At 44.9% G+C, this 25,955-nt stretch overlaps 1 protein-coding gene across 2 annotated transcripts in view; it reads left to right on the forward strand.

The window, feature by feature from the left end:
- The first annotated feature begins 786 nt into the window (after positions 1-786).
- Positions 787-25,955, forward strand: part of hepacama (hepatic and glial cell adhesion molecule a) — a 45,494-nt gene continuing 20,325 nt past the window's right edge. Inside the window, exons 1-2 of one of the 2 annotated variants that reach the window (XM_061878409.1) lie at positions 787-925; positions 23,261-23,608. In XM_061878409.1, the coding sequence (XP_061734393.1) occupies positions 865-925; positions 23,261-23,608 (409 nt within the window). In that variant the 5' untranslated portion in view covers positions 787-864. Of the gene's footprint in view, positions 926-9,331; positions 9,565-23,260; positions 23,609-25,955 lie in introns of those variants that run through there. The other variant, XM_061878408.1, reaches the window with a different exon arrangement.

A 25,955-nucleotide genomic window follows, 5' to 3' on the forward strand; every position in this document is an offset into this window, starting at 1 on the left:
CTTCCAGGTACAATATAATATCCCTAAAACACTAGTAACACAATAGGCTGATAAGGGATTTTCCAGAATTATCCTAGTAAATGTGTCTAATAACATCTGAATCGCTCCCACTGCCCTTGTCTTTTTTTTTCTTCTAGTCCTTCACTCTAACTTTCCTCATCCACGAACCTTTCATCCTCACTCAAATTAATGGGGAAATCGTCGCTTTCTCAGTCCGAATCGCTCTCGCTGCTGGTGGCCATGATTGTAAACAATGTACAGATGTGAGGAGCCCCACAACCCGTGACATCACGCGCACATCGTCTGCTACTTCCGGTACAGGCAAGGCTTTTTTATTAGCGACCAAAAGAGGCGAAGTTAATCGTCGATGTTCTCTAGTAAATCATTTCAGCGAAAATATGGCAATATTGTGAAATGATCAAGTATGACACATAGAATGGACCGTTTGAATAGGAAAATCTCATTTCAGTAGGCCTTTAAGAGACGTGGGCCGCCAATTGTGTTTTGATTGAGACGCATTCAGAAACACTCGTTTATTATAAAACTCAACCCAAACAATTCCTTAATTAACACAATAATAACAGTTCCATTCTGTACATATTTCTCTTTGTGAGTGTTTAAAAAAATGTTTGCAGTAATTTAGAAAAAAACCCCAGTAAATAAATAAAAAATACACGGCGTTGTCGTCGCTAAGCTTTTAAAAAATCCAAGCGCACGAAAACGCGTCACAAGCTGGAGTCAAGCCACTCTCTTCTCTCATTGGTCAACAGCGAGTCTTATGCTGTCGACAGGAAGTTGTTAAAAACGCACATTTAGCATTTGCTGTCATTTTAAATATTCTAGATAATCTATGAGGATATTTAAATGACATTTAAATTGTCCCTTTTTGAGCACCGTCCACCATGCTACAATTTCGACGTGTTTGGTGAGTCTCCGTGTATTTACGTCACTAACATGTTCTATTTCACGCCATTTCTTCATTTGTCAATTATGAAAGTCTTTGAACCCGAATTGCCTAATTCTTTCCACAGGACATCCAATTTCTTATTACTCGTATATTTTCACTCACATAACAATATTCAGGGACAAAAAAAAAACAAACTTATACCTTTTGCTGACAGTACTGAGGGAGCCTCTCTGTTTTCTGCCTGACTGTAACTTTGCCGCCATCTAGCGGTCATCCCGAGTACGACAACTTTCCTTATTTTCTTGTTATTAATAGAAACATTAAATATTAAGCATAAAAAAAATCCCACCATTGGTTGGTTGATGTCCGTTTCTTTCCAACACGCATGCAATTACAATGTAACAGTAGAAGAGAAACACAAATACAAATAGACATTGAAAGGGTAAAACTAAGCACATTTTTGGGTGTAATAATACAAACCCTGTTTCCATATGAGTTGGGAAATTGTGTTAGATGTAAATATAAACAGAATACAATGATTTGCAAATCCTTTTCAACCCATATTCAGTTGAATATGCTACAAAGACAACATATTTGATGTTCAAACTCATAAACATTTTTTTTATTGCAAACAATCATTAACTTTAGAATTTGATGCCAGCAACACGTGACAAAGAAGTTGGGAAAGGTGGCAATAAATACTGATAAAGTTGAGGAATGCTCATCAAGCACTTATTTTGGAACATCCAACAGGTGTGCAGGCTAATTGGGAACAGGCGGGTGCCATGATTGGCTATAAAAGCAGCTTCCATGAAATGCTAAGTAATTCACGAACAAGGATGGGGCGAAGGTCACCAATTTGTAAACAAATTGTCAAACAGTTTTAGAACAACATTTCTCAACGAGCTATTGCAAAGAATTTAGGGATTTTTACCATCTACGGTCCGTAAAATCATCAAAAAATTTAGAGAATCTGGAGAAATCACTGCACGAAAGCGATGATATTACGGACTTTTGAGCCCTCAGGCGGTACTGCATCAAAAACCCACATCAGTGTGTAAAGGATATCACCCCATGGGCTCAGGAACACTTTATAAAACCACTGTCAGTAACTACAGTTGGTCGCTACATCTGTAAGTGCAAGTTAAAACTCTACTATGCAAAGCCAAACCCATTCATCAACAATATCCTGAAACGCCGCCGGCTTGGCTGGGCCCGAGCTCATCTAAGATGGACTGATGCAAAGTGGAAAAGTGTTCTGTGGTCTGACGAGTCCACATTTCAAATTATATTTGGAAACAGAGGACGTGGTGTCCTCCAGAACAAAGAGGAAAATAACCATCCAGATTGCTATAGGCGCAAAGTTCAAAAGCCAGTATCTGTGATGGTATGGGGGTGTATTAGTGCCCAAGGCATGGGTAACTTACACATCTGTGAAGGCACCATTAATGCTGAATGGTCCATACAGGTTTTGGAACAACATATGCTGCCATCCAAGCGCCATCTTTTTCATGGACGCCCCTGCTTATTTCAGCAAAACAATGCCAAGCCACGTGTTACAACAGCGTTTCTTCTTAGTAAAAGAGTGCGTGTACTTTCCTGGCCCGCCTGCAGTCCAGACCTGTCTCTCATCGAAAATGTGTCATGCATTATGAAGCGTAAAATACGACAGCGGAGACCCGGGACTGTTGAACGACTGAAGCTCTACATAAAACAAGAATGGAAAGAATTCCACTTTCAAAGCTTCAACAATTAGTTTCCTCAGTTCCCAAACGTTTATTGAATGTTGTTAAGAGAAAAAGTGATGTAACACAGTGGTGAACATGCCCTTTCCCAACTACTTTGGCACCTGTTGCAGCCATGAAATTGTAAGTTGATTATTATTTGCAAAAAAAAAAAAAAGTTTATGAGTTTGAACATCAAATATGTTGTCTTTGTAGCATATTCAACTGAATATGGGTTGAAAAGGATTTGCAAATCATTGTATTCTGTTTATATTTACATCTAACACAATTTCCCAACTCATATGGAAACGGGGTTTGTAGAAGCAGGTAGCATCTTTTTTTTCCCACAATGCACTTCTGCCATGACCCGCCCCTGCCGAATTGTTATTGGTTGACGTGTGTGTGTGTGTGTGTGTGTGACGATTTCTGATATACTTCTAGTCTCTTACGTGAATGAGATAAATAATATTATTTGATATTTCACGGAAATGTGTTAATAATTTCACACATAAATCGCTCCAAAGATAAGTCAAACCATGAAAAAAAAACTGAGTTATAACCCAAAAAATACGGTAATTTAGAGTCACGTATAATTCATAGTCAAGTGTGTGCAATTTGTGAATTTTCATAAATGTGAACGGTAATAAAAAAAGATAAAAAACAAGTTTGAGCTGAAGTGGGCCGCAGTTAAAACCCCTGAAGTACTACGCACTCACACTTTTCAACTGGAATTCTTGCAGAGTCCGTGAGCCTTTCACCAGCTCCACTTCTCAATTAATTCATATGCTGCCGAGTGGTTTTTCTCTCGAGCTGCATTCTAAAAGTGCAATGTGGCGTGTAAACAGGGACGCTCATCCATACTGTCTCTATCACACACACACACACACACACACACACACACACATACTGGTTATCATTTGGAACGGGGACCAAGTTTTTGATCAGGACTTGTAGGGACCACCCTTTCTACAAGTTGTGGAGGCATACAAAAAATGAGGTAAAAAGTCCACTGCCCAGTTGGCTCATACACGTCTTTAAATCTCTGGATTGATGAAGTAATGTGCTGATCATTCTTACTGGGAACCATCGAGGAAATATAGTGAATATGGTTCATGGGGACCAAATTGAAATCATTTTGCATAATTCACACAAATTTGTACGTGACTACTGAGGACCATTTATAAAAATTAAAAAAAAGCTCAAATTACATATGATGTGATTCTCAGAATGCAGCACTACAGCTGTCTTCTTATAAGAAGTTTCACCAGTTAAATGTTAAAGCAAATCCTGCATCTTCTGTGACAATACTGAAAACTGCTATTTAAAGTCCTACTGAAATGAGATGTTCTTATTTAAACGGGGATAGCAGGTCCATTCTATGTGTCATACTTGATCATTTCGCCATATTGCCATATTTTTGCTGAAAGGATTTAGTAGAGAACATCCACGACAAAGTTCTCAACTTTTGGTCGCTAATAAAAAAACCTTGCCTGTTCCGGAAGTAGCAGACGATGTGCGCGTGACGTCACGGGTTGTGGAGCTCCTCACATCTGAACATTGTTTATAATCATGGCCACCAGCAGCTAAAGCGATTCGGACCGAGAAAGCAACGATTTCCCCATTAATTTGAGCGAGGATGAAATATTCGTGGATGAGGATAGTGAGAGTGAAGGACTTGCAAGAAAAATAAAAAAATAAAATAAGAAAACAGGGCAGTCGGAGCGATTCAGATGTTCCATCCATCCATCCATTTACTACCGCTTATTCCCTTTCGGGGTCACGGGGGGCGCTGGCGCCTATCTCAGCTACAATCGGGCGGAACAGGGTACACCCTGGACAAGTCGCCACCTCATCGCAGGGCCAACACAGATAGACAGACAACATTCACACTCACATTCACACACTGGGGACCATTTAGTGTTGCCAATCAACCTATCCCCAGGTGCATGTCTTTGGAGGTGGGAGGAAGCCGGAGTACCCGGAGGGAACCCACGCATTCACGGGGAGAACATGCAAACTCCACACAGAAAGATCCCGAGCCTGGATTTGAACCCAGGACTGCAGGAACGTCGTATTGTGAGGCAGACGCACTAACCCCTCTCCCACCGTGAAGCCCCGATTCAGATGTTATTAGGCACATTTACTAGGATGATTCTGGAAAATCCCTTCTCTGTTTATTGTGTTACTAGTGTTGTAGTGAGATTATACTGTCGTACCTGAAAGTCGGAGGGGTGTGGTGACCGCCAGTGTCTCTGAGGGAAGCCACGGAGGGGGCAAGAAAGTCGCAGCTGCCTCTTTTTACACAAGGAACGACGCAAGCTCTGCTCATGTCTACGGTAAGAGCCGACTTATTACCACAATTTTCTCAACGAAACCTGCCGGTTGACATGTGGTCGGGAACTATGTTCACTTGACCGCTCTGTTCCATATTAAAGCTTCACCTTGGGGAATGTAAACAAGGAAAGGCTGTGTTTGTGTGGCTAAAGGCAGCTGCGATACACCGCTTCCCACCTACATCTTTCTTCTTGAACAAATTGCAAAAGATTCAGCAACACAGATGTCCAGAATATTGTGTAAGTATGCAATTAAAGCCGACAAATTATAGCTGGGATCGGGCTGGAAAAAAAGTCAGCTATAACATACTGACGTTTTCAACAGGATTCTTTGCGGGAAATTTAAAGTGGCAATTTAGTAAACTAAAAAGGCCGTATTGGCATGTGTTGCAATGTTAATATTTCATCATTTGTATACTCTAGCCTTTAAATAGACTCCCTTTTTAGACCAGTTGATCTGCTGTTTCTTTTCTTTTTCTTCTATGTCCCACTCTCCCCTGTGGAGGGGGTCCGGTCCGATCCGGTGGCCATGTACTGCTTGCCTGTGTATCGGCTGGGGACATCTCTGCGCTGCTGATCCGCCTCCGCTTGGGATGGTTTCCTGCTGGCTCCGCTGTGAACGGGACTCTCGCTGCTGTGGTGGATCCGCTTTGGACTGGACTCTCGCGACTGTGTTGGATCCATTATGGATTGAACTTTCACAGTATCATGTTAGACCCGCTCGACATCCATTGCTTTCCTCCTCTCCAAGGTTCTCATAGGCATCATTGTCACCGACGTCCCACTGGGTGTGAGTTTTCCTTGCCCTTATGTGGGCCTACCGAGGATGTGGTGGTGGTTTGTGCAGCCCTTTGAGACACTAGTGATTTAGGGCTATATAAGTAAACATTGATTGATTGATTGATTGATCATTGATATATAAACTATCAGACTGCGTGGTCGCTAGTAGTGGCTTTCAGTAGGCCTTTAGCAGTACTGAAGTTGTCTGCAACTCCAACTACCATACAGTTGTGCTCCTTAGTTTACAAACCCTGAGAGAATTTATGATTTCTTGGCCATTCTTCAGAAAATATGAATGATAAATATATGATGTAGCCATCACTCCAAGTTACTTTGTTCCAGAAGTTTTGAGGCTTGTCTCTGTGCTGTTTAGCGTAATGTAAGCGGGATACTTTGTGAAATTTGCGCAGAAATGGCTTTTTCCGGCGACTCGACCATGCAGCCCATTTTTCTTCAAGTGCCTCTTTATTGTGCATCTTGAAACAGCCACACCACCATTTTTCACAGAGTCCTGTATTTCAGCTGAAGGTATTTGTGGATTTTTCTTTACATCTCGAGCAATTTTCCTGGCAGTTGTGGCTGAAATCTTTGCTGGTCTACCTGAATCTATCATTTTACACTTCTTAATCAGCGTTTGAACACAGCTGATTGGCATTCTCAATTCCTTGGCTATCTTTCCTCTTTTATGCAGTTCAATTACCTTTCCTCGCAGATCCTTTGACAATTCTTTGTCTTCCCCATGACTCAGAATCCAGAAACATCTGTGCAGCACTGGATGAAAGATGCAATGGTCTGTCAGAAGCCCAGAAACTAACTGACGTTTTATACACACACATCAATTACAAACAAACAGGTCACAGGTAAGGATTGGAACCTTGATTAGCCATTCAAACCTGTTTGTGTCAACTTTTATGCATGTTATCAGATCAAAGTCACTGGTGTATGTAAACTTTTGATCAGGGTCATTTGGGTACTTTCTTTTGTCGTGAAATTAAACAATGGATGTCCGCTAACTTTTTGCAACTTAACGCCAAAAAAACGGAAATGCTGATTATCGGTCCTGCTAGACACCGACCTCTATTTAATAATACAACTCTAATATTTGACAACCAAATGATAAAACAAGGTGACTCGGTAAAAAATCTGGGTATTATCTTCGACCCAACTCTCTCCTTTGAGTCACACATTAAAAGCGTTACTAAAACGGCCTTCTTTCATCTCCGTAATATCGCTAAAATTCGCTCCATTCTGTCCACTAAAGACGCCGAGATCATTATCCATGCGTTTGTTACGTCTCGCCTCGATTACTGTAACGTATTATTTTCAGGTCTCCCCATGTCTAGCATTAAAAGATTACAGTTGGTACAAAATGCGGCTGCTAGACTTTTGACAAGAACAAGAAAGTTTGATCACATTACGCCTGTACTGTATATACCTTTATATACATATATACATACATATATACCTATACTGTATATACATATATACCTATACTGTATATACCTTTATATACATATATACATACATATATACCTATACTGTATATACCTTTATATACATATATACATACATATATACCTATACTGGCTCACCTGCACGGGCTTCCTGTGCACTTAAGATGTGACTTTAAGGTTTTACTACTTACGTATAAAATACTACACGGTCTAGCTCCATCCTATCTTGCAGATTGTATTGTACCATATGTCCCGGCAAGAAATCTGCCTTCAAAAGACTCCGGCTTATGAGTGATTCCTAAAGCCCAAAAAAAGTCTGCGGGCTATAGAGCGTTTTCATTTCGGGCTCCAGTACTCTGGAATGCCCTTCCGGTAACAGTTCGAGATGCCACCTCAGTAGAAGCATTTAAGTCTCACCTTAAAACTCATTTGTATACTCTAGCCTTTAAATAGACTCTCTTTTTAGACCAGTTGATCTGCCGTTTCTTTTCTTTTTCTCCTATGTCCCACTCTCCCTTGTGGAGGGGGTACGGTCCGATCCGGTGGCCATGTACTGCTTGCCTGTGTATCGGCTGGGGACATCCGCCTCCGCTTGGGATGGTTACCTGTTGGCTCCGCTGTGAACGGGACTCTCGCTGCTGTGTTGGATCCGCTTTGAACTGGACTCTTGCGACTGTGTTGGATCCATTATGGATTGAACTTTCACAGCATCATGTTAGACCCGCTCGACATCCATTGCTTTCCTCCTCTCCAAGGTTCTCATAGTCATCATTGTCACCGACGTCCCACTGGGTGTGAGTTTTCCTTGCCCTTATGTGGGCCTACCGAGAATGTCGTAGTGGTTCGTGTTGTGGTTTGTGCAGCCCTTTGAGACACTAGTGATTTAGGGCTATATAAGTAAACATTGATTGATTGATTGATTGATTTTGATTTAAAAAGAGTATACACAGTTGTTTGCAAATATTTAGCTTCACACAACTATTAAGCATGAGTAGAAGAAAGTTTTTTGTGTTATCATTCATATTCTCTGAAAAATGGCCGAGAAATCATAAATCCTCCCAGGATATGTAAACCTATGAGCACAGCTGCATATATAGACAGATGGAAAATGCTGAATGAAAATAAACTATCCAGTGAACATGTTTTATGGGCCAAAGCTTAAAAATCTTCAGATTGGATCCGACTATGCACTGTGTGTAGCCGTGGAGGCACCGCCTGTGTCTGCCTCACTTCTCGTCTGCTGCGTTGTTTTGATCCGGAAATATGGAATTTCAATGGAAATTGGAGTTTGCATGTTCTCCCCGTGAATGCGTGGGTTCCCTCCGTGTACTCCGGCTTCCTCCCACTTCCAAAGACATGCACCTGGGGATAGGTTGATTGGCAACACTAAATGGTCCCTAGTGTGTGAATGTGAGTGTGAATGTTGTCTGTCTATCTGTGTTGGCCCTGCGATGAGGTGGCGACTTGTCCAGGGTGTACCCCGCCTTCCGCCCGATTGTAGCTGAGATAGGCGCCAGCGCCCCCCACGACCCCAAAAGGGAATAAGCGGTAGAAAATGGATGGATGGATTATCAAAATATATAGCAAACACACCAAAATCACTGGGAAAGCATAAACCAAAAGAGAAATATTAAAACCTATTTTATTTTTATTCATATTTGGGACGGCGTGGCGCAGTGGGAGAGTGGCCGTGCGCAACCCGAGGGTCACTGGTTCAAATCCCACCTAGAACCAACCTCGTCACGTCCGTTGTGTCCTGAGCAAGACACTTCACCCTTGCTCCTGATGGGTGCTGGTTGGCGCCTTGCATGGCAGCTCCCTCCATCAGTGTGTGAATGTGTGTGTGAATGGGTAAATGTGGAAGTAGTGTCAAAGCGCTTTGAGTACCTTGAAGGTAGAAAAGCGCTATACAAGTACAACCCATTTATCATTTATTTATTTAATTATTTTATTACTTAGTTTCGGTGGCACTGCCTCACTTGCCTCCCCTGACAGGACGTCAACGGTGTAAACAGAGCGAGGTCCCCATTAAGTACGCATTGCCAGAACACACACACACACACACACACACACACACACACACACACACACACACACACACACACAGAGTTGGCTGTTGTTGGCTGTGTGAGTGAGAGTGGGGTTCAGTCAGTGTCGCCAGGAAAGAGGCCAGTGTTGCAGGCGCTGTGGACTCACAGAGACGTGCCCGGCGTGGTTAAACCATGTTCTCTAAGTGGGAGAACGCCTCTGCCCAGGACACAAGATGAAGGTGGAGGAGAGGAAGAGCTCCTCTCCAGGCGACATTCTCTCTGCTGACGTTCCCACGCTCCTCACTCTGGTCGGCCTCCTCCTGCTACTCCTCACAGGTACGCCCCGACTCCTCTACAGCGCTCGAGCTGCAACAAAACATGTTTTCTGACGCCTCTAACCTCTCGCATGTATGTGCAGTCAAGTGTACGCATGTTTGATTCCTGGCTCTGTGCTGGCCGCACAATGGTTTGTTTGATGGCAAACTAGGCCCCTATTGCGAGCTCAAAGGACCCCCCAGAGGAGACACTTTCAGGGTTTTATTACCTCCACCAAGTGCAAAAAGGGAGATGCTTTGTTTTGCTCACTGTTAGTTTGGGGTTGGGCAAGGAAACTTTGTGTAAAACTGCAGAGCACTGATGGATTTTGGTGAAAATCTGGATAAATGTGCAGGATAGTAGGGGTTCATTTAGTGCAGGGGTGTCAAACTCCTTTTAGATGGGGGGCCACATGGAGAAAAATCTACTCCCGAGTGGTCAAATCACGGCACGATAACTTCAAAATAAAGACAACTTCAGATTGTTTTCTTTGTTTAAAAATAGAACAAATACATTCTGAAAATGTACAAATAATAATAATGTAGGGGTTTTTTTACACTTGTAGCGGTCAGTAGTATTGATTGATTGAAACTTTTATTAGTATTTTGCTTGCCCCTGACAACATTGTTTGTCTTATGTTTTAGTTTTTTTCCTCTGCATTTGTATGTTTCCTGTGTTTAGTATTCCTGTCTTTTAGTTCCTGTCTAGTGCTCTTATTTTGTCAGCTTCCTGTCTTGTTCCCTGAGTGCTGTGTTCCTCCTCAGTGTGTTTAGTATTTCCTGTCCTTTGTTCCTGTCTAGTGCTCTTATTTTGTCAGCTTCCTGTCTTGTTCCCTGAGTGCTGTGTTCCTCCTCAATGTGTTTAGTATTTCCTGTCCTTAGTTCCTGTCTAGTCCTCTTATTTTGTCAGCTTCCTGTCTTGTTCCCTGAGTGCTGTGTTCCTCCTCAGTGTGTTTAGTATTTCCTGTCCTTAGTTCCTGTCTAGTGCTCTTATTTTGTCAGCTTCCTGTCTTGTTCCCTGAGTGCTGTGTTCCTCCTCAGTGTGTTTAGTATTTCCTGTCCTTAGTTCCTGTCTAGTCCTCTTATTTTGTCAGCTTCCTGTCTTGTTCCCTGAGTGCTGTGTTCCTCCTCAGTGTGTTTAGTATTTCCTGTCCTTAGTTCCTGTCTAGTGCTCTTATTTTGTCAGCTTCCTGTCTTGTTCCCTGAGTGCTGTGTTCCTCCTCAGTGTGTTTAGTATTTCCTGTCCTTAGTTCCTGTCTAGTCCTCTTATTTTGTCAGCTTCCTGTCTTGTTCCCTGAGTGCTGTGTTCCTCCTCAGTGTGTTTAGTAGTTCCTGTCCTTAGTTCCTGTCTAGTGCTCTTATTTTGTCAGCTTCCTGTCTTGTTCCCTGAGTGCTGTGTTCCTCCTCAGTGTGTTTAGTATTTCCTGTCATTAGTTCCTGTCTAGTGCTCTTATTTTGTCAGCTTCCTGTCTTGTTCCCTGAGTGCTGTGTTCCTCCTCAGTGTGTTTAGTATTTCCTGTCTTTTAGTTCCTGTCAAGTGCTCTTAATTTGTCAGCTTCCTGTCTTGTTCCCTGAGTGCTGTGTTCCTCCTCAGTGTGTTTAGTATTTCCTGTCCTTAGTTCCTGTCTAGTGCTCTTATTTTGTCAGCTTCCTGTCTTGTTCCCTGAGTGCTGTGTTCCTCCTCAGTGTGTTTAGTATTTCCTGTCCTTAGTTCCTGTCTAGTGCTCTTATTTTGTCAGCTTCCTGTCTTGTTCCCTGAGTGCTGTGTTCCTCCTCTGTGTGTTTAGTATTTCCTGTCCTTAGTTCCTGTCTAGTGCTCTTATTTTGTCAGCTTCCTGTCTTGTTCCCTGAGTGCTGTGTTCCTCCTCAGTGTGTTTAGTATTTCCTGTCCTTAGTTCCTGTCTAGTGCTCTTATTTTGTCAGCTTCCTGTCTTGTTCCCTGAGTGCTGTGTTCCTCCTCAGTGTGTTTAGTATTTCCTGTCCTTAGTTCCTGTCTAGTGCTCTTATTTTGTCAGCTTCCTGTCTTGTTCCCTGAGTGCTGTGTTCCTCCTCAGTGTGTTTAGTATTTCCTGTCCTTAGTTCCTGTCAAGTGCTCTTAATTTGTCAGCTTCCTGTCTTGTTCCCTGAGTGCTGTGTTCCTCCTCAGAGTGTTTAGTATTTACTGTCTTTTAGTTCCTGTCAAGTGCTCTTAATTTGTCAGCTTCCTGTCTTGTTCCCTGAGTGCTGTGTTCCTCCTCAGTGTGTTTAGTATTTCCTGTCCTTAGTTCCTGTCAAGTGCTCTTAATTTGTCAGCTTCCTGTCTTGTTCCCTGAGTGCTGCGTTCCTCCTCAGTGTGTTTAGTATTTCCTGTCCTTAGTTCCTGTCTAGTGCTCTTATTTTGTCAGCTTCCTGTCTTGTTCCCTGAGTGCTGTGTTCCCCTTCAGCTGCGGCTGATTGGCATCTGGCCACACCTGTTGCCAATCAGCCGGCTCCTATTTGTACCTCCTTTTGTCTTGTGTCAGTTGCTGGATCATTGTATTGTCTTGTCGATGTCACGTCTTGTGATGTGTTATCGCTCCTGTCGTGTCGTACCTTGTCTTTGCAGCGTAGCGGTAAGCTATATTCAGTTGATGTTTGTAGCTTACTGTTTTTTGTTCCCTGCTTCCGTTTTATTTTTCATTATACAAGTACGACTTCTGTTTGCCTGTTCGCTACCCGCTAGCTTCCACGCTAAGCTCCTGTTTGTTATTTTCTAGCTCCCAGGCTAGCTCCTTTTGTTTGATTATCCGCCTCGTGCATGCTTTGTGTTTGTACCCTTTTGGTTTTGTTTTTGTCTAAGTATTTAATTAAATCATCTTTTCACATTCCATGCCTGCCTCCATCTCTGCATCTTGGGGTTCGTCACCAAATAACTGTGGCAAGTACAGTACATATTCCGTACAATTGACCACTAAATGGTAACACCCCAATAAGTTTTTCAACTTAAGTCGGGGTCTACGTTAATCAAGTCATGGTTTTCTATCTTTAGTTGTCGTTATTTATACTTTCTGAATAAATTACGTGATAATGCTCATCAGTTAACTCATTGGAGTTCTTTTTTAATCAATAAAGATAAAAAAATTATATCAAAACCAAATAAAATGATGTTATTTATGTAGTTTGCTCATTTTCCTTGACTGGTGCACTAACATCAAGTGGTTTATTTTTATTTTTTTACATATGTAGCATCATCTACAAAGATACGAGGAATTGCTATTGTGACATCTAGTGGACACATTTAAAAAAGCAGTTTCTTTCATTCACAAATTTCGGCTCGATTTTATACTTAGCAAACTCATCCCGCGGGCCGGATAAAAGCTGTTGGTGGGCCTGATCCGGCCCGCGGGCCGCATGTTCGACACTCCTGATTTAGTGGTTTAAGTCAACATGCAGCCAGCCGACTAACAAATACAAAAACCGTACAATCTTATAAAATGATGCAGTCCTCTCGTAAAGAGGAACATTATCAGCAGACCTATGTAAGCGTCAATATATACCTTGATGTTGCAGAAAAAAGACCATGTATTTTTTTAACCGATTTCCGAACTCTAAATGGGTGAATTTTGGCGAATTAAACGCATTTCTGTTTAGCGGTCTTGTAGCGATGCAACAGAACATGACGTCACCGAGGTAACACACCCACCATATTCATTTTCAACACATTACAAACTTGGGGTCTCAGCTCTGTTGTTTTACGTTTTTTTCGACTATTTTCTGGAACCTTGGAGACATCATGCCTGGTGGGTGTGTTGTCGGAGGGTGTAACAACACTAACAGGGAGGGATTCAAGTTGCACCACTGGCAAGAAATCTGCCGCCAGACCCCCATTGAATGTACCAGAGTGTCCCCACATTTGACCGGCGATGCTAAGACAGACATGGCACAGAGATGTATGGATAACCTGCAGATGCATTTGCAACCATTAAGTCAACCAAATCACAAAGGTGAGTTTTGTTGATGTTGTTGACTTATGTGCTAATCAGACATATTTGGTCACGGCATGACTGCCAGCTAATCGATGCTAACATGCTACGCTAATTGATGCTAACATGCTATTTACGCTAGCTGTATGTACATTTGAAACTAGATACCCACATTTAATGCGAAACAAACACTTACCAATCGACGGATTTAAGTTGCTCCAGTGTCACAAGATGCGAAAGTCCTGATCGTTTGGTCCGCACATTTTACCGGCGATGCTAATAAGGCAGCCATGCTATGGGCCACTTCATTAGGTACACCCATGCTATGGCCGAATAGCTTCAGTTTCTTCTTCAATTTCGTTTTCGCTGTCTGCCTCCATACTTCCGACCGGCTCTAGGGTTTTGTGGCCATAAACAAGTATATATATATATATATATATATATATATATATATATATATATATATATATATATAATGTGTGTGGCCTCTAGGGGCTAGGGCTTACTACGACCTAATAAGTATTTCAAAACAGTCACAACCCCACATTAAAACACATATTTAGAAAGTTGTAAACAGGTTCTTATGACCCAGTCGAGTGTTTATGCCGGAAATGGGCCCCGTTGCTGTGGTAAGACCCAGGTGAATACAACCATGTCGCTATATCTTGCTGTGGTATTCCCATTGTTTGTTTGTATTGGCAGCACTGTATGACGTCACAGGGAAATGGACGGTGGCGTCGCAAATAGCGAAAATCAAGAACTTTAAAGCTTTTTTTAAGGATATTCCAGGAGGTGTAAAATTCAGAAAAAAACTCGGAAAAATAAAACAAGCCACTGGGAACTGATTTTTATTGTTTTTAACCCTTTTGAAATTGTGATAATGTTCCCCTTTAAGCCTCTGTGAAACAGTGTTTTAACAAACATCTCTGATTCTCGACAATTGTTTTGTTTGTCAGAAAAAAGTAGCTTGAGGTATGTTGGAATTGTTCACCCACAATCGACTGACTAGGGCAGCAGGGGTCGGGAACATTTTTGGCTGAGAGGGCCATGAAAGCCAGATATTTCAAAATGTATTTCCGTGGGAGCCATATAATATTTTTTAACACTGAATACCACTAAATGCGTGCACTTTTAAGTAAAACCAAGTATAATAAGTCTCTTATTTTTTTTAATAACATTGTTATTCCAATAATAAATATAATAGTTCTCACCATTAATGTGACTTCTTGAACAGGAGCGATAGAAAATGGATGGTTGGATTAAAATGCTTAAGAATGTTTTATAATTTTAACTTATTTTTAACACTGTGATTACCAGCGGAATTATTCATTACTTATCGTGTTAAAGGCTTGCTGAAATGAGATGTTCTTATTTAAACGGGGATAGCAGGTCCATTCTATGTGTCATACTTGATCATTTCGCCATATTGCCATATTTTTGCTGAAAGGATTTAGTAGAGAACATCCACGATAAAGTTCTCAAAAAGCCTTGCTTTTACCGGAAGTAGCAGACGATGTGCGCGTGACGTCACGGGTTGTGGAGCTCCTCACATCTGAATATTGTTTACAGTCATGGCCACTAGTAGCTAGAGTGATTCGGACCGAGAAAGCGACGATTTCCCCATTAATTTTTAGCGAAGATGAAAGATTTGTGGATGAGGATAGATGTTTTTTTTGATTGATTGATACTTTTATTAGTAGATTGCACAGTTCAGTACATATTGTTGCGATCCGTGACTCGGATCTTCACATATTATTGTTTATTTTTCCATCTTTGTTCTTATTCTCCGTTTGATCCGTTTATTTCCCGTTTAGTCCATCACCATGGTTACTTATTAGTTTCAGCTGTTACTCCCGGTTCCTGCACACCTGTTCTCTGTTAATCACCTTCCCTTTATAAGCCTTCCTCTTTTCATTCTTCTGCCCAGGACTCTAGTTTGTTTTCACTTTTGCTTACATACAATTCCTGTAGTATTCTCGCGAGCTCTCATGCTGCGCAATTTTATTTATTCTTAGCTCTCATGCTAAATGTTTTGTTTTCCCCTTTGTGTGCCTATGTGCCAGTTTAATTTACTATTTGTTTATCCTAGCTTTCATGCTAGCGTCTTTTGTTTCCCTTTCCTTAGCTCCAGTATTTTTTTTTTCTAGCACCTTTTGTTATCCAAATAAATAGTTAAACCTTACCTTCGCTGTGTTCTATTTCGACGCATCCTCGAGGGAATCGAACCCGGCACCACGATGCCGAACAGACGTAACACATATTCCACACAAATGACCAAGTCTGGGTCCACGTTAATCAATTCATAGTGAGAGTGAAGGACTAGAAGAAAGAAAAAAAAGACGAGGGCAGTGGGAGCGATTCAGATGTTATTAGACATATTTACTAGGATCATTCTGGAAAATCCCTTATCTGCATATTGTGTTACTAGTGTTTAAGTGAAATTATATAGTCGTACCTTAAAGTCTGAGGGGTGGGGTGACCGCCTGTGTCTCTGAGGGAAGCCACGGAGGAGCCAAGAGAGTCGCAGCTGCCTCTTTGACAGCTGCTCATGTCTACGTTAAGAGCCGACTTATTACCACAATTTTCTCACCGAAACCTGCCAGTTGACATGTGGTAGAGAACCATGTTCGCTTGACCGCTCTGTTCCATATTAAAGCTTCAGCTTCATCTGTAGGGAATGTTAACCAGGAAACACCGGCTGTTTGTGTTTTGCTACAGCCGACCGCAATACACCGCTTCCCACCTACATCTTTCTTCTTTGACGTCTCCATTATTAATGGAACAAATTGCAAAAGATTCAGCAACGCAGATGTCCGGAAATCTGTGTAATTATGCGATTAAAGCAGATGACTTTTAGCTGGGATCGGGCTGGAAACAAATGTCCGCTACAACCCGAGACGTCACCCGCACGCGTCATCATACCCGACGTTTTCAACAGGATACTTTGCGCAAAATTTAAAATTGCAATTTAGTAAACTAAAGCGGCCGTATTGGCATGTGTTGCAATGTTAATATTTCATCATTGATATATAAACTATCAGACTGCGTGGTCGCTAGTAGTGGCTTTCAGTAGGCCTCTAACAAACATGTCTGATTCTCTACACTTTTTATGTTTGTCAGAGGAAATTAGTTTGAGGCATGTTGGGATGTGAGTTTGAATGTTGTCTGTCTGTGTTGGCCCTGTGATGAGGTGGCGACTTGTCCAGGATGTTCCCCGCATGAGATAGACCCCAAAAGGGACAAGCGATAGAAAATGGATGTAAGGATGTTGGAATTCTGAAATGTGTTTGTCATTCTTGTTTGGTGTGGGTTCACAGTGTGGCGCATATTTTTAACAGTGTTAAAGTTGTTAATACGGCCACCCTCAGTGTGACCTGTATGGCTGTTGACCAAGTATGCCTTGATTGACAATCAATCCAAAACCTCACTCTCTCTCTGTACCCGCCCCTCCCTCACAAATGTTGCGTGCGCACACCTTCACAATTTGTTTTTGTGAACGGCTTTCCCTGTCGTTCGGGTTCCATGGACCACTCAGGAAGGACATGATCGTCGAGCAGGTTTGACCCTTATCTTTTCAAATAAAGCTTGTCTTCAAGTCGAATCGCTTTTCAGCTCCTTCTCCGCTGCTCGCTCCTCGGTCGCTTGTCAGCCGGCCGCGTCGTCGTCTCTCGTGCGCTGTTCTCTCTCGCTTTCGCTCCTCTTCCGTTGCTGCAGGGTCTTCAACTCCTTCTGCCCTGATCTCTCCTCCTTCTCCCTTTTTATGCAGCGTAAGGAGAAATGTTAATCGTTTCCCGGTGTGCGAGCCACGCACCTGATCTCGCTCGTAGCGTCGCTCGGTCGCTTGTCAGCCGGCTGCGTCGTCGTCTCCCGTGCGCTGTTCTCTCTCGCTTTCGCTCCTCTTCCGTTGCTGCAGGCTTTCCAACTCCTTCTGCCCCGATCTCTCCTCCTTCTCCCCTTTTAGGCAGCATAAGGAGAAATGTTAATCGTTTCCCGGTTTGCGAACCACGCTCCTAGCGTCGCTCGGTCGCTTGTCAGCCGGCTGCGTCGTCGTCTCCCGTGCGCTGTTCTGTCTCGCTTTCGCTCCTCTTCCGTTGCTGCAGGCTCTCCAACTCCGTCTGCCCTGATCTCTCCTCCTTCTCCCCTTTTATGCAGCATACGGAGAAATGTTAATCATTTCCCGGTGTGCGAGCCACGCACCTGATCTCGCTCGTAGCGTCGCTCGGTCGCTTGTCAGCCAGCTGCGTCGTCGTCTCTCGTGCGCTGTTCTCTCTCGCTTTCGCTCCTCTTCCGTTGCTGCAGGCTTTCCAACTCCTTCTGCCCCGATCTCTCCTCCTTCTCCCCTTTTATGCAGCATAAGGAGAAATGTTAATCGTTTCCCGGTTTGCGAACCACGCTCCTAGCGTCGCTCGGTCGCTTGTCAGCCGGCTGCGTCGTCGTCTCCCGTGCGCTGTTCCGTCTTGCTTTCGCTCCTCTTCCGTTGCTGCAGGCTTTCCAACTCCTTCTGCCCTGATCTCTCCTCCTTCTCCCCTTTTATGCAGCGTAAGGAGAAATGTTAATCGTTTCCCGGTGTGCGAACCACGCACCTGATCTCGCTCGTAGCGTCGCTCGGTCGCTTGTCAGCCGGCTGCGTCGTCGTCTCTCGTGCGCTGTTCTCTCTCGCTTTCGCTCCTCTTCCGTTGCTGCAGGCTTTCCAACTCCTTCTGCCCCGATCTCTCCTCCTTCTCCCCTTTTTATGCAGCATAAGGAGAAATGTTAATCGTTTCCCGGTTTGCGAACCACGCTCCTAGCGTCGCTCGGTCGCTTGTCAGCCGGCTGCGTCGTCATCTCCCGTGCGCTGTTCTCTCTCGCTTTCGCTCCTCTTCCGTTGCTGCAGGCTCTCCAACTCCGTCTGCCCTGATCTCTCCTCCTTCTCCCCTTTTATGCAGCGTAAGGAGAAATGTTAATTGTTTCCCGGTGTGCGAGCCACGCACCTGATCTCGCTCGTAGCGTCGCTCGGTCGCTTGTCAGCCGGCTGCGTCGTCGTCTCTCGTGCGCTGTTCTCTCTCGCTTTCGCTCCTCTTCCGTTGCTGCAAGCTTTCCAACTCCTTCTGCCCCGATCTCTCCTCATTCTCCCCTTTTATGAAGCATAAGGAGAAATGTTAATCGTTTCCCGGTTTGAGAACCACGCTCCTAGCGTCGCTCGGTCGTCGTCTCCCGTGCGCTTTTCTGTCTCGCTTTCGCTCCTCTTCCGTTGCTGCAGGCTTTCCAACTCCTTCTGCCCCCATCTCTCCTCCTTCTCCCCATTTATGCAGCGTAAGGAGAAATGTTAATCATTTCCCGGTGTGCGAACCACGCACCTGATCTCGCTCGTAGCGTCGCTCGGTCGCTTGTCAGCCGGCTGCGTCGTCGTCTCTCGTGCGCTGTTCTGTCTCGCTTTCGCTCCTCTTCCGTTGCTGCAGGCTTTCCAACTCCTTCTGCCCCCATCTCTCCTCCTTCTCCCCATTTATGCAGCATAAGGAGAAATGTTAATCATTTCCCGGTGTGCGAACCACGCACCTGATCTCGCTCGTAGCGTCGCTCGGTCGCTTGTCAGCCGGCTGCGTCGTCGTCTCTCATGCGCTGTTCTCTCTCGCTTTCGCTCCTCATCCATTGCTGCAGGCTCTTCAATTCCGTCTGCCCTGATCTCTCCTCCTTCTCCCCTTTTATGCAGCATAAGGAGAAATGTTAATCGTTTCCCGGTTTGCGAACCACGCTCCTAGCGTCGCTCGGTCGCTTGTCAGCCGGCTGCGTCGTCGTCTCCCGTGGGCTGTTCTGTCTCGCTTTCGCTCCTCTTCCGTTGCTACAGGCTCTCCAACTCCTTCTGCCTTGATCTCTCCTCCTTCTCCCCTTTTATGCAGCGTAAGGAGAAATATTCATCGTTTCCCGGTGTGCGAGCCACGCACCTGATCTCGCTCGTAGCGTCGCTCGGTCGCTTGTCAGCCAGCTGCGTCGTCGTCTCTCGTGCGCTGTTCTCTCTCGCTTTCGCTCCTCTTCCGTTGCTGCAAGCTTTCCAACTCCTTCTGCCCCGATCTCTCCTCCTTCTCCCCTTTTATGAAGCATAAGGAGAAATGTTAATCGTTTCCTGGTTTGAGAACCACGCTCCTAGCGTCGCTCGGTCGCTTGTCAGCCGGCCGCGTCGTCGTCTCTCGTGCGCTGTTCTCTCTCGATTTCGCTCCTCTTCCGTTGCTGCAGGCTCTCCAACTCCTTCTGCCCCGATCCCTCCTCCTTCTCCCCTTTTATACAGCATAAGGAGAAATGTTAATCGTTTCCCGGTTTGCGAACCACGCTCCTAGCGTCGCTCGGTCGCTTGTCAGCCGGCTGCGTCGTCGTCTCCCGTGCGCTGTTCTGTCTCGCTTTCGCTCCTCTTCCGTTGCTGCAGGCTCTCCAACTCCGTCTGCCCTGATCTCTCCTCCTTCTCCCCTTTTATGCAGCATAAGGAGAAATGTTAATCGTTTCCCGGTTTGCGAACCACGCACCTGATCTTGCTCGTAGCGTCGCTCGGTCGCTTGTCAGCCGGCCACGTCGTCGTCTCTCGTGCGCTGTTCTGTCGCTTTCGCTCCTCATCCGTTGCTGCAGGCTTTCCAACTCCTTCTCCCCTTTTATGCAGCATAAGGAGAAATGTTAATTGTTTCCCGGTTTGCGAACCACGCACCTGATATCGCTCGTAGCGTCGGTCCTGGGGCGCCCCGCCTCTCCGCTCAGCCGCATTCTCCGCCTCCTTGCCGCCATCTTGGGCAGGGCTCCAGCGTGCCCTGCCCTACTGCTTGTTCGCCGGCTTCGCCTCTCTACAGTTTTGTTTTTAACCACTCTTAACCCTGCATACATTGAAAATACACGCAACCTTGACATAAAACGCCAGACTTTTGAAACATTTAAGAACCAAATTTCTCAATTTGTCATTTTTTATTATTACAATGAGTGTGTTTCTATTACAGTAAATGTTGTGAAGGGCCTAACTTTGAACTTAGCCTCAGCGATCCAGTGCCTAGCCCCAACTTCACCAGTGACAAAGACTTTCTCTGGTTCCCACTTTCTCTCGCTCTTTTCAAGTTAGCTCCAACAGTCCTGCCCTTTGTCTTATCGCCTTGACAACCCTTTGTCAGGCGGCCAAAGTGGTCACCATAGCGAGGAGGCGATGCCCTGCTAACTGCCTGGCTGCAAAGAATTAGTCAACAGTGCACAATATCTCTCTCTCTCTTACCTCTCTCCCCCTTTCCCCCCAGTCTTGCTGGCTCTGTCCATGATGCATAACAGTGGGATGCCCCAAAGCTGGCCAACAACCAAGTTTTGTACAGCAACCTCCACAGGGAAGCGAGGTGCTTTGCTTGGTTGGTTACCCAGACAGGGTTCTGCAACAAAGCATGAAATGTGTGTCTCTATCTAGAACTGAGTAGGATGCTGACAAATCAAAATTAGTCTTAAACATGTTCACTAAGAGGGGTCAGGAGGACGCCCCGCAGTCACTGAGAGGCGGATTAGGGATCAAAATGTGAGCAGGCAATCGTGAGCACGATGTGGGCGCAATTTTTTTTTCCTGTTCCGTTTACGTGCGGAGTGCTGAGCGGGCCCACTAATGGCTGCACAACGCACCAAATGCAAAGAATTTGGACTCATTAAGTCGGCATGAAAGGGAAAATGAACAAAGAGAGCTGCAGCGAATAATGGAAGCAACGCTGCGAGGTTGAACTCGGGTGAGGGTCCTTTTGTAGGTGACTTTTGTCAAGTTTGAGAGCTTGCATCAAGTAGTATGCTGATAGTATGAAAAGGTCAAGAACACTTGTGTTGCTCTTGACAAAGAAACAGCCACGCAATTGGGCTTCATCGCCAATTTTTCAGGCCACATCCTGGTTTCATTTGCCGATTCCAAAAGGCCACAGCCCCCTGACGCTCCTTCTCGACTGTCTATGCAACGTCAAAGCTTGGTTAGCCCTGAATTGGGAATGCAGCTGGGATAGGCTCCAGCAACCCCTTGGATGGATGGTATTGGTGAGGGAACAACGGAAGTTTTAGTTCTTGGTCATTCACTTAAGACAAGGCAGCACGGTGGAACAGGGATTAGTGCATCTGCCTCACAATACGAAGGTCCTGCAGTCCTGGGTTCAAATCCAGGCTCGGGATCTTTCTGTGTGGAGTTTGCATGTTCTCCCCGTGACTGCGTGGGTTCCCTCCGGGTACTCCGGCTTCCTCCCACCTCCAAAGACATGCACCTGGGGATAGGTTGATTGGCAACACTAAAAGGTCTCGAGTGTGTGAGTGTTGTCTGTCTATCTGTGTTGGCCCTGCGATGAGGTGGCGACTTGTCCAGGGTGTACCCCGCATTCCGCCCGATTGTAGCTGAGATAGGCTCCAGCAACCCCTTGGATGGATGGGATCGATGAGGGAACAACGGAAGTTTTAGTTCTTGGTCATTGACTTAAGACCAGGCAGCACGGTGGAACAGGGATTAGTGCATCTGCCTCACAATACGAAGGTCCTGCAGTCCTGGGTTCAATCCTGGGCTCGGGATCTTTCGAAAGCAATGGATGTCAAGCGCGTCTAACATGATACTGGGAAAGTACAATCCATAGTGGATCCAACACAACCGTGAGAGTCCAGTCCAAAGTGGATCCAACACAGCAGAGAGAGTCTCGTCCACAGAGAAAAAGCGCTATATAAATGTAATTCACTTCACTTCACTACAAATATGCGCCACACTGTGAACCCACACCAAACAAGAATGACAAACACATTTCGGGAGAACATCCGCACCGTAACACAACAAACAGAATAAATACCCAGAACCCCTAGCAGCACTAACTCTTCCGGGATGCTACAATATACACCCCCCGCTACCACCGAACCCCGCCCACCTCATTCTTTTATTTTCAAATTGATCAGCCAGTGGAAAAAGTTAATGTTGATATTTACCTCAGAAGGCTGCAAATAGAAAAGAGGCATTACATTTTTTCATTTAAATTTGATTTCATATACCATTGATGTTTTTTCGTTTTGTTTTTTGAAAGTTGATTTTGCACTATTAAGTTATATAAGCGTTGCTTGTTCCATATTCAGTGTTAAAGCAAATCAGTGTAGCAAACTGAGCAATAATTAAAGTTTAATTCGTGCACTTTCTCAAGGCTTGAATTTTTGATTCATTCATTGTTATTTTATTTTCAATGTTATTATCCCTGGCAAAAGTTAATTTTGATATTTACCTCAGAAGGCTCCAAAAAGAAAAGAGGCAATCAAGTTTTATTTGATATGCCATTGATTTTTATTTATTATTAGAAACTCGATTTTGCATGTCACTAAAGTTCAATTGTTCAATTTTCAATGCAAAACTTGTTTGGGTCCCTATTAAAAGGTTAATTTCTTCAACCTTGGCCCGCGGCTTTGTTCAGTTTAAAATTTTGGCCAACTCTGCATTTGAGTTTGACACCCCTGAAATAGAGGGACGCTGGAGCTGAACCTTAGAGCGTAGGGCGAGACTGTGACTAAGTGTGCAGCTCCATGCGTTCTCCTCATGAGCTAAATTGAACTCTGTTTCTGCATGGTTCCTTGCTTCTTGTCTGATTAATAGATGTCATCAGTGTTTGAACCTGACATCCGGTGCCCTATGGTTCGGAAAATACGGTACTCTTTTCTGTACTGTTTATGTAGTGTTTAATAGTGCTAATATTACAACTTTATTTTGTGTTAAGAAAAAGAATGAGGTCTGGGGGCCAAACAAAATATGTAATACTCCCTTAACCGCTCTTGCAACCTCGATTGTTCCTGCAGGCGAGGTGTCGGGGGTGAACGTGACCACCCAAACCCAAGTGGTGAGGGGCGTCGTGGGCAAAGAGGCCCTCCTGTCCGTCAGCTACACCAGCAGCAGCACAGACAAGCCGGTCATCAAGTGGCAGCTGAAGAAGGACAAAATCAAGCCCGTCACCGTGGTGCAGTCCATCGGCACCGACATCATCGGAAACCTGCGGCCGGAGTACCGCAACCGCATCCTGGTGTTCGAGAATGGCTCGCTGCTGCTTCACAACCTGCAGCTGTCGGACGAAGGGGCCTACGAAGTGGAGATATCCATCACGGATGACACCTTCACAGGGGAGCACTACATTGAGCTGACGGTGGATGGTAGGCATGTATTATTATTGATTGTAGCATTCACAGAGTTTCATTTAGCATTAAGACTGCCCTTTGTCACCGACTCTGTTCAGAACTTTTATGGACAGAATTTCTAGGCGCAGTCCGGGCGTTGAGGGGATCCGGTTTGGTGGCTGCAGGATTAGGTCTCTGCTTTTTGCAGCCCTGATGGCTTCATCTGGCCAGGATCTTCAGCTCTCACTGGATCGGTTTGCAGCCGAGTGTGAAGTGACTGGGATGAGAATCCGCACCTCCAAGTCCGAGTCCATGGTTCTCGCCCGGAAAAGGGTGGAGTGCCATCTCCGGGTTGGGGAGGAGATCTTGCCCCAAGTGGCGGAGTTTAAGTACCTAGGAGTCTTGTTCACGAGTAAAGGGAAGAGTGGATCGTGAGATCGACAGGTGGATCGGTACGGCGTCTTCAGTAATGCAGACGCTGTATCGATCCGTTGTGGTGAAGAAGGAGCTGAGCCGGAAGGCAAAGCTCTCAATTTACCGGTCGATCTACGTTCCCATCCTCACCTATGGTCATGAGCTTTGGGTCATGACCGAAAGGATAAGATCACGGGTACAAGCGACCCAAATGAGTTTGGGTCTCTCCCTTAGAGATAGGGTGAGAAGCTCTGCCATCCGGGAGGAACTCAAAGTAAAGCCGCTGCTTCTCCACATGGAGAGGAGCCAGATGAGGTGGTTCAGGCATCTGGTCAGGATGCCACCTGAACGCCTCCCTAGGGACCGGTAGGAGGCCACGGGGAAGACCCAGGACATGTTGGGAAGACTATGTCTCCCGGCTGGCCTGGGAATGCCTTGGGATCCCCTGGTATTAGCTGGACGAAGTGGCTGGGGAGAGGGAAGTCTGGGCTTCCCTGCTTAGGCTGCTGCGCCCGCGACCTAACCTCGGATAAGCGGAAGAAGATAGATGGATGGATTAAGACAAGCGGGAAACAATGGATGGATGGATTAAGTAAAAGCTAAGACACTCTCTGAAATTATATTTTTTGACTTTGGGGCGGTTTAGCTCGGTTGGTAGAGAGGCCGTGCCAGCAACTTGAGGGTTGCAGGTTCAATTCCTGCTTCTGCCATCCTAGTCACTGCCGTTGTGTCCTTGGGCAAGACACTTTACCCACCTGCTCCCAGTGCCACCAACACTGGTTTAAATGTAACTTAGATATTGGGTTTCACTATGTAAAGTGCTTTGAGTCACTAGAGAAAAGCGCTATATAAATATAATTCACTTCACTAATTGCATGGCAGCTACAATGATGCAATACAAATGGTAAATGGGTTGTACTTGTATAGCGCTTTTCTACCTTCTAGGTACTCAAAGCGCTTTGACACCATTTGCACATTCACCCATTTGCACACACACCTACTCAGTGGTTAGAGTGTGAGTTCAAATCCCGGCCGAGTCATACCAAAGACTATAAAAATGGGACCCATTACCTCCCTGCTTGGAACTCAGCATCAAAAGTTGGAATTGGGGGTTAAAAATGATTCCCGGGCGTGGTCATTGCTGATGCTCACTGCTGCCCTCACCTCCCAGGGGGTGATCAAGGCTGATGGGTCAAATGCGGAGAATAATTTCGCCACAACTGAGCTATACCGGGCGGTATAGCTCGGTTAGTAAAGCGGCTGTGCAAGCAACTTGAGGGTTGCAGGTTCGAACCCCGCTTCCGCCATCCTTGTCACTGCCATTGTGTCCTTGGGCAAGACACTTTACCCACCTGCTCCCAGTGCCGCCCACACTGCTTTAAATGTAACTTAGATATTGGGTTTCACTATGTAAAGCGCTTTGAGTCACTAGAGAAAAAGCGCTATATAAATATAATTCACTTCACTGTCATGGTACTTTACTCTAACGTTAAAGGCCTACTGAAAGCCACTACTAGCGACCACGCAGTCTGATAGTTTATATATCAATGATGAAATATTAACATTGCAACACATGCCAATACGGCCTTTTTAGTTTACTAAATTTCAATTTTAAATTACGCGTGATGACGTGTGCGCGTGACGTCACGGATTGTAGAGGACATTTTGTTCCAGCCCCGATCCCAGCTATAAGTCGTCTGCTTTAATCGCATAATTCCACAGTATTCTGGACATCTGTGTTGCTGAATCTTTTGCAATTTGTTCCATTAATAATGGAGACGTCAAAGAAGAAAGATGTAGGTGGGAAGCGGTGTGTTGCGGCCGCCTTTAGCAACACAAACACAGCCGGTGTTTCCTTGTTTACATTCCCGAAAGATGACGGTGAAGCTTTACTATGGAACAGAGCGGTCAAGCGAACATGGTTCCCTACCACATGTCAACCGGCAGGTTTCGGTGAGAAAATGGTGGT

The sequence above is a fragment of the Nerophis ophidion genome, linkage group LG18 (genome assembly GCF_033978795.1).
Source record: "Nerophis ophidion isolate RoL-2023_Sa linkage group LG18, RoL_Noph_v1.0, whole genome shotgun sequence".
In the NCBI taxonomy this organism is placed as follows: domain Eukaryota; kingdom Metazoa; phylum Chordata; class Actinopteri; order Syngnathiformes; family Syngnathidae; genus Nerophis; species Nerophis ophidion.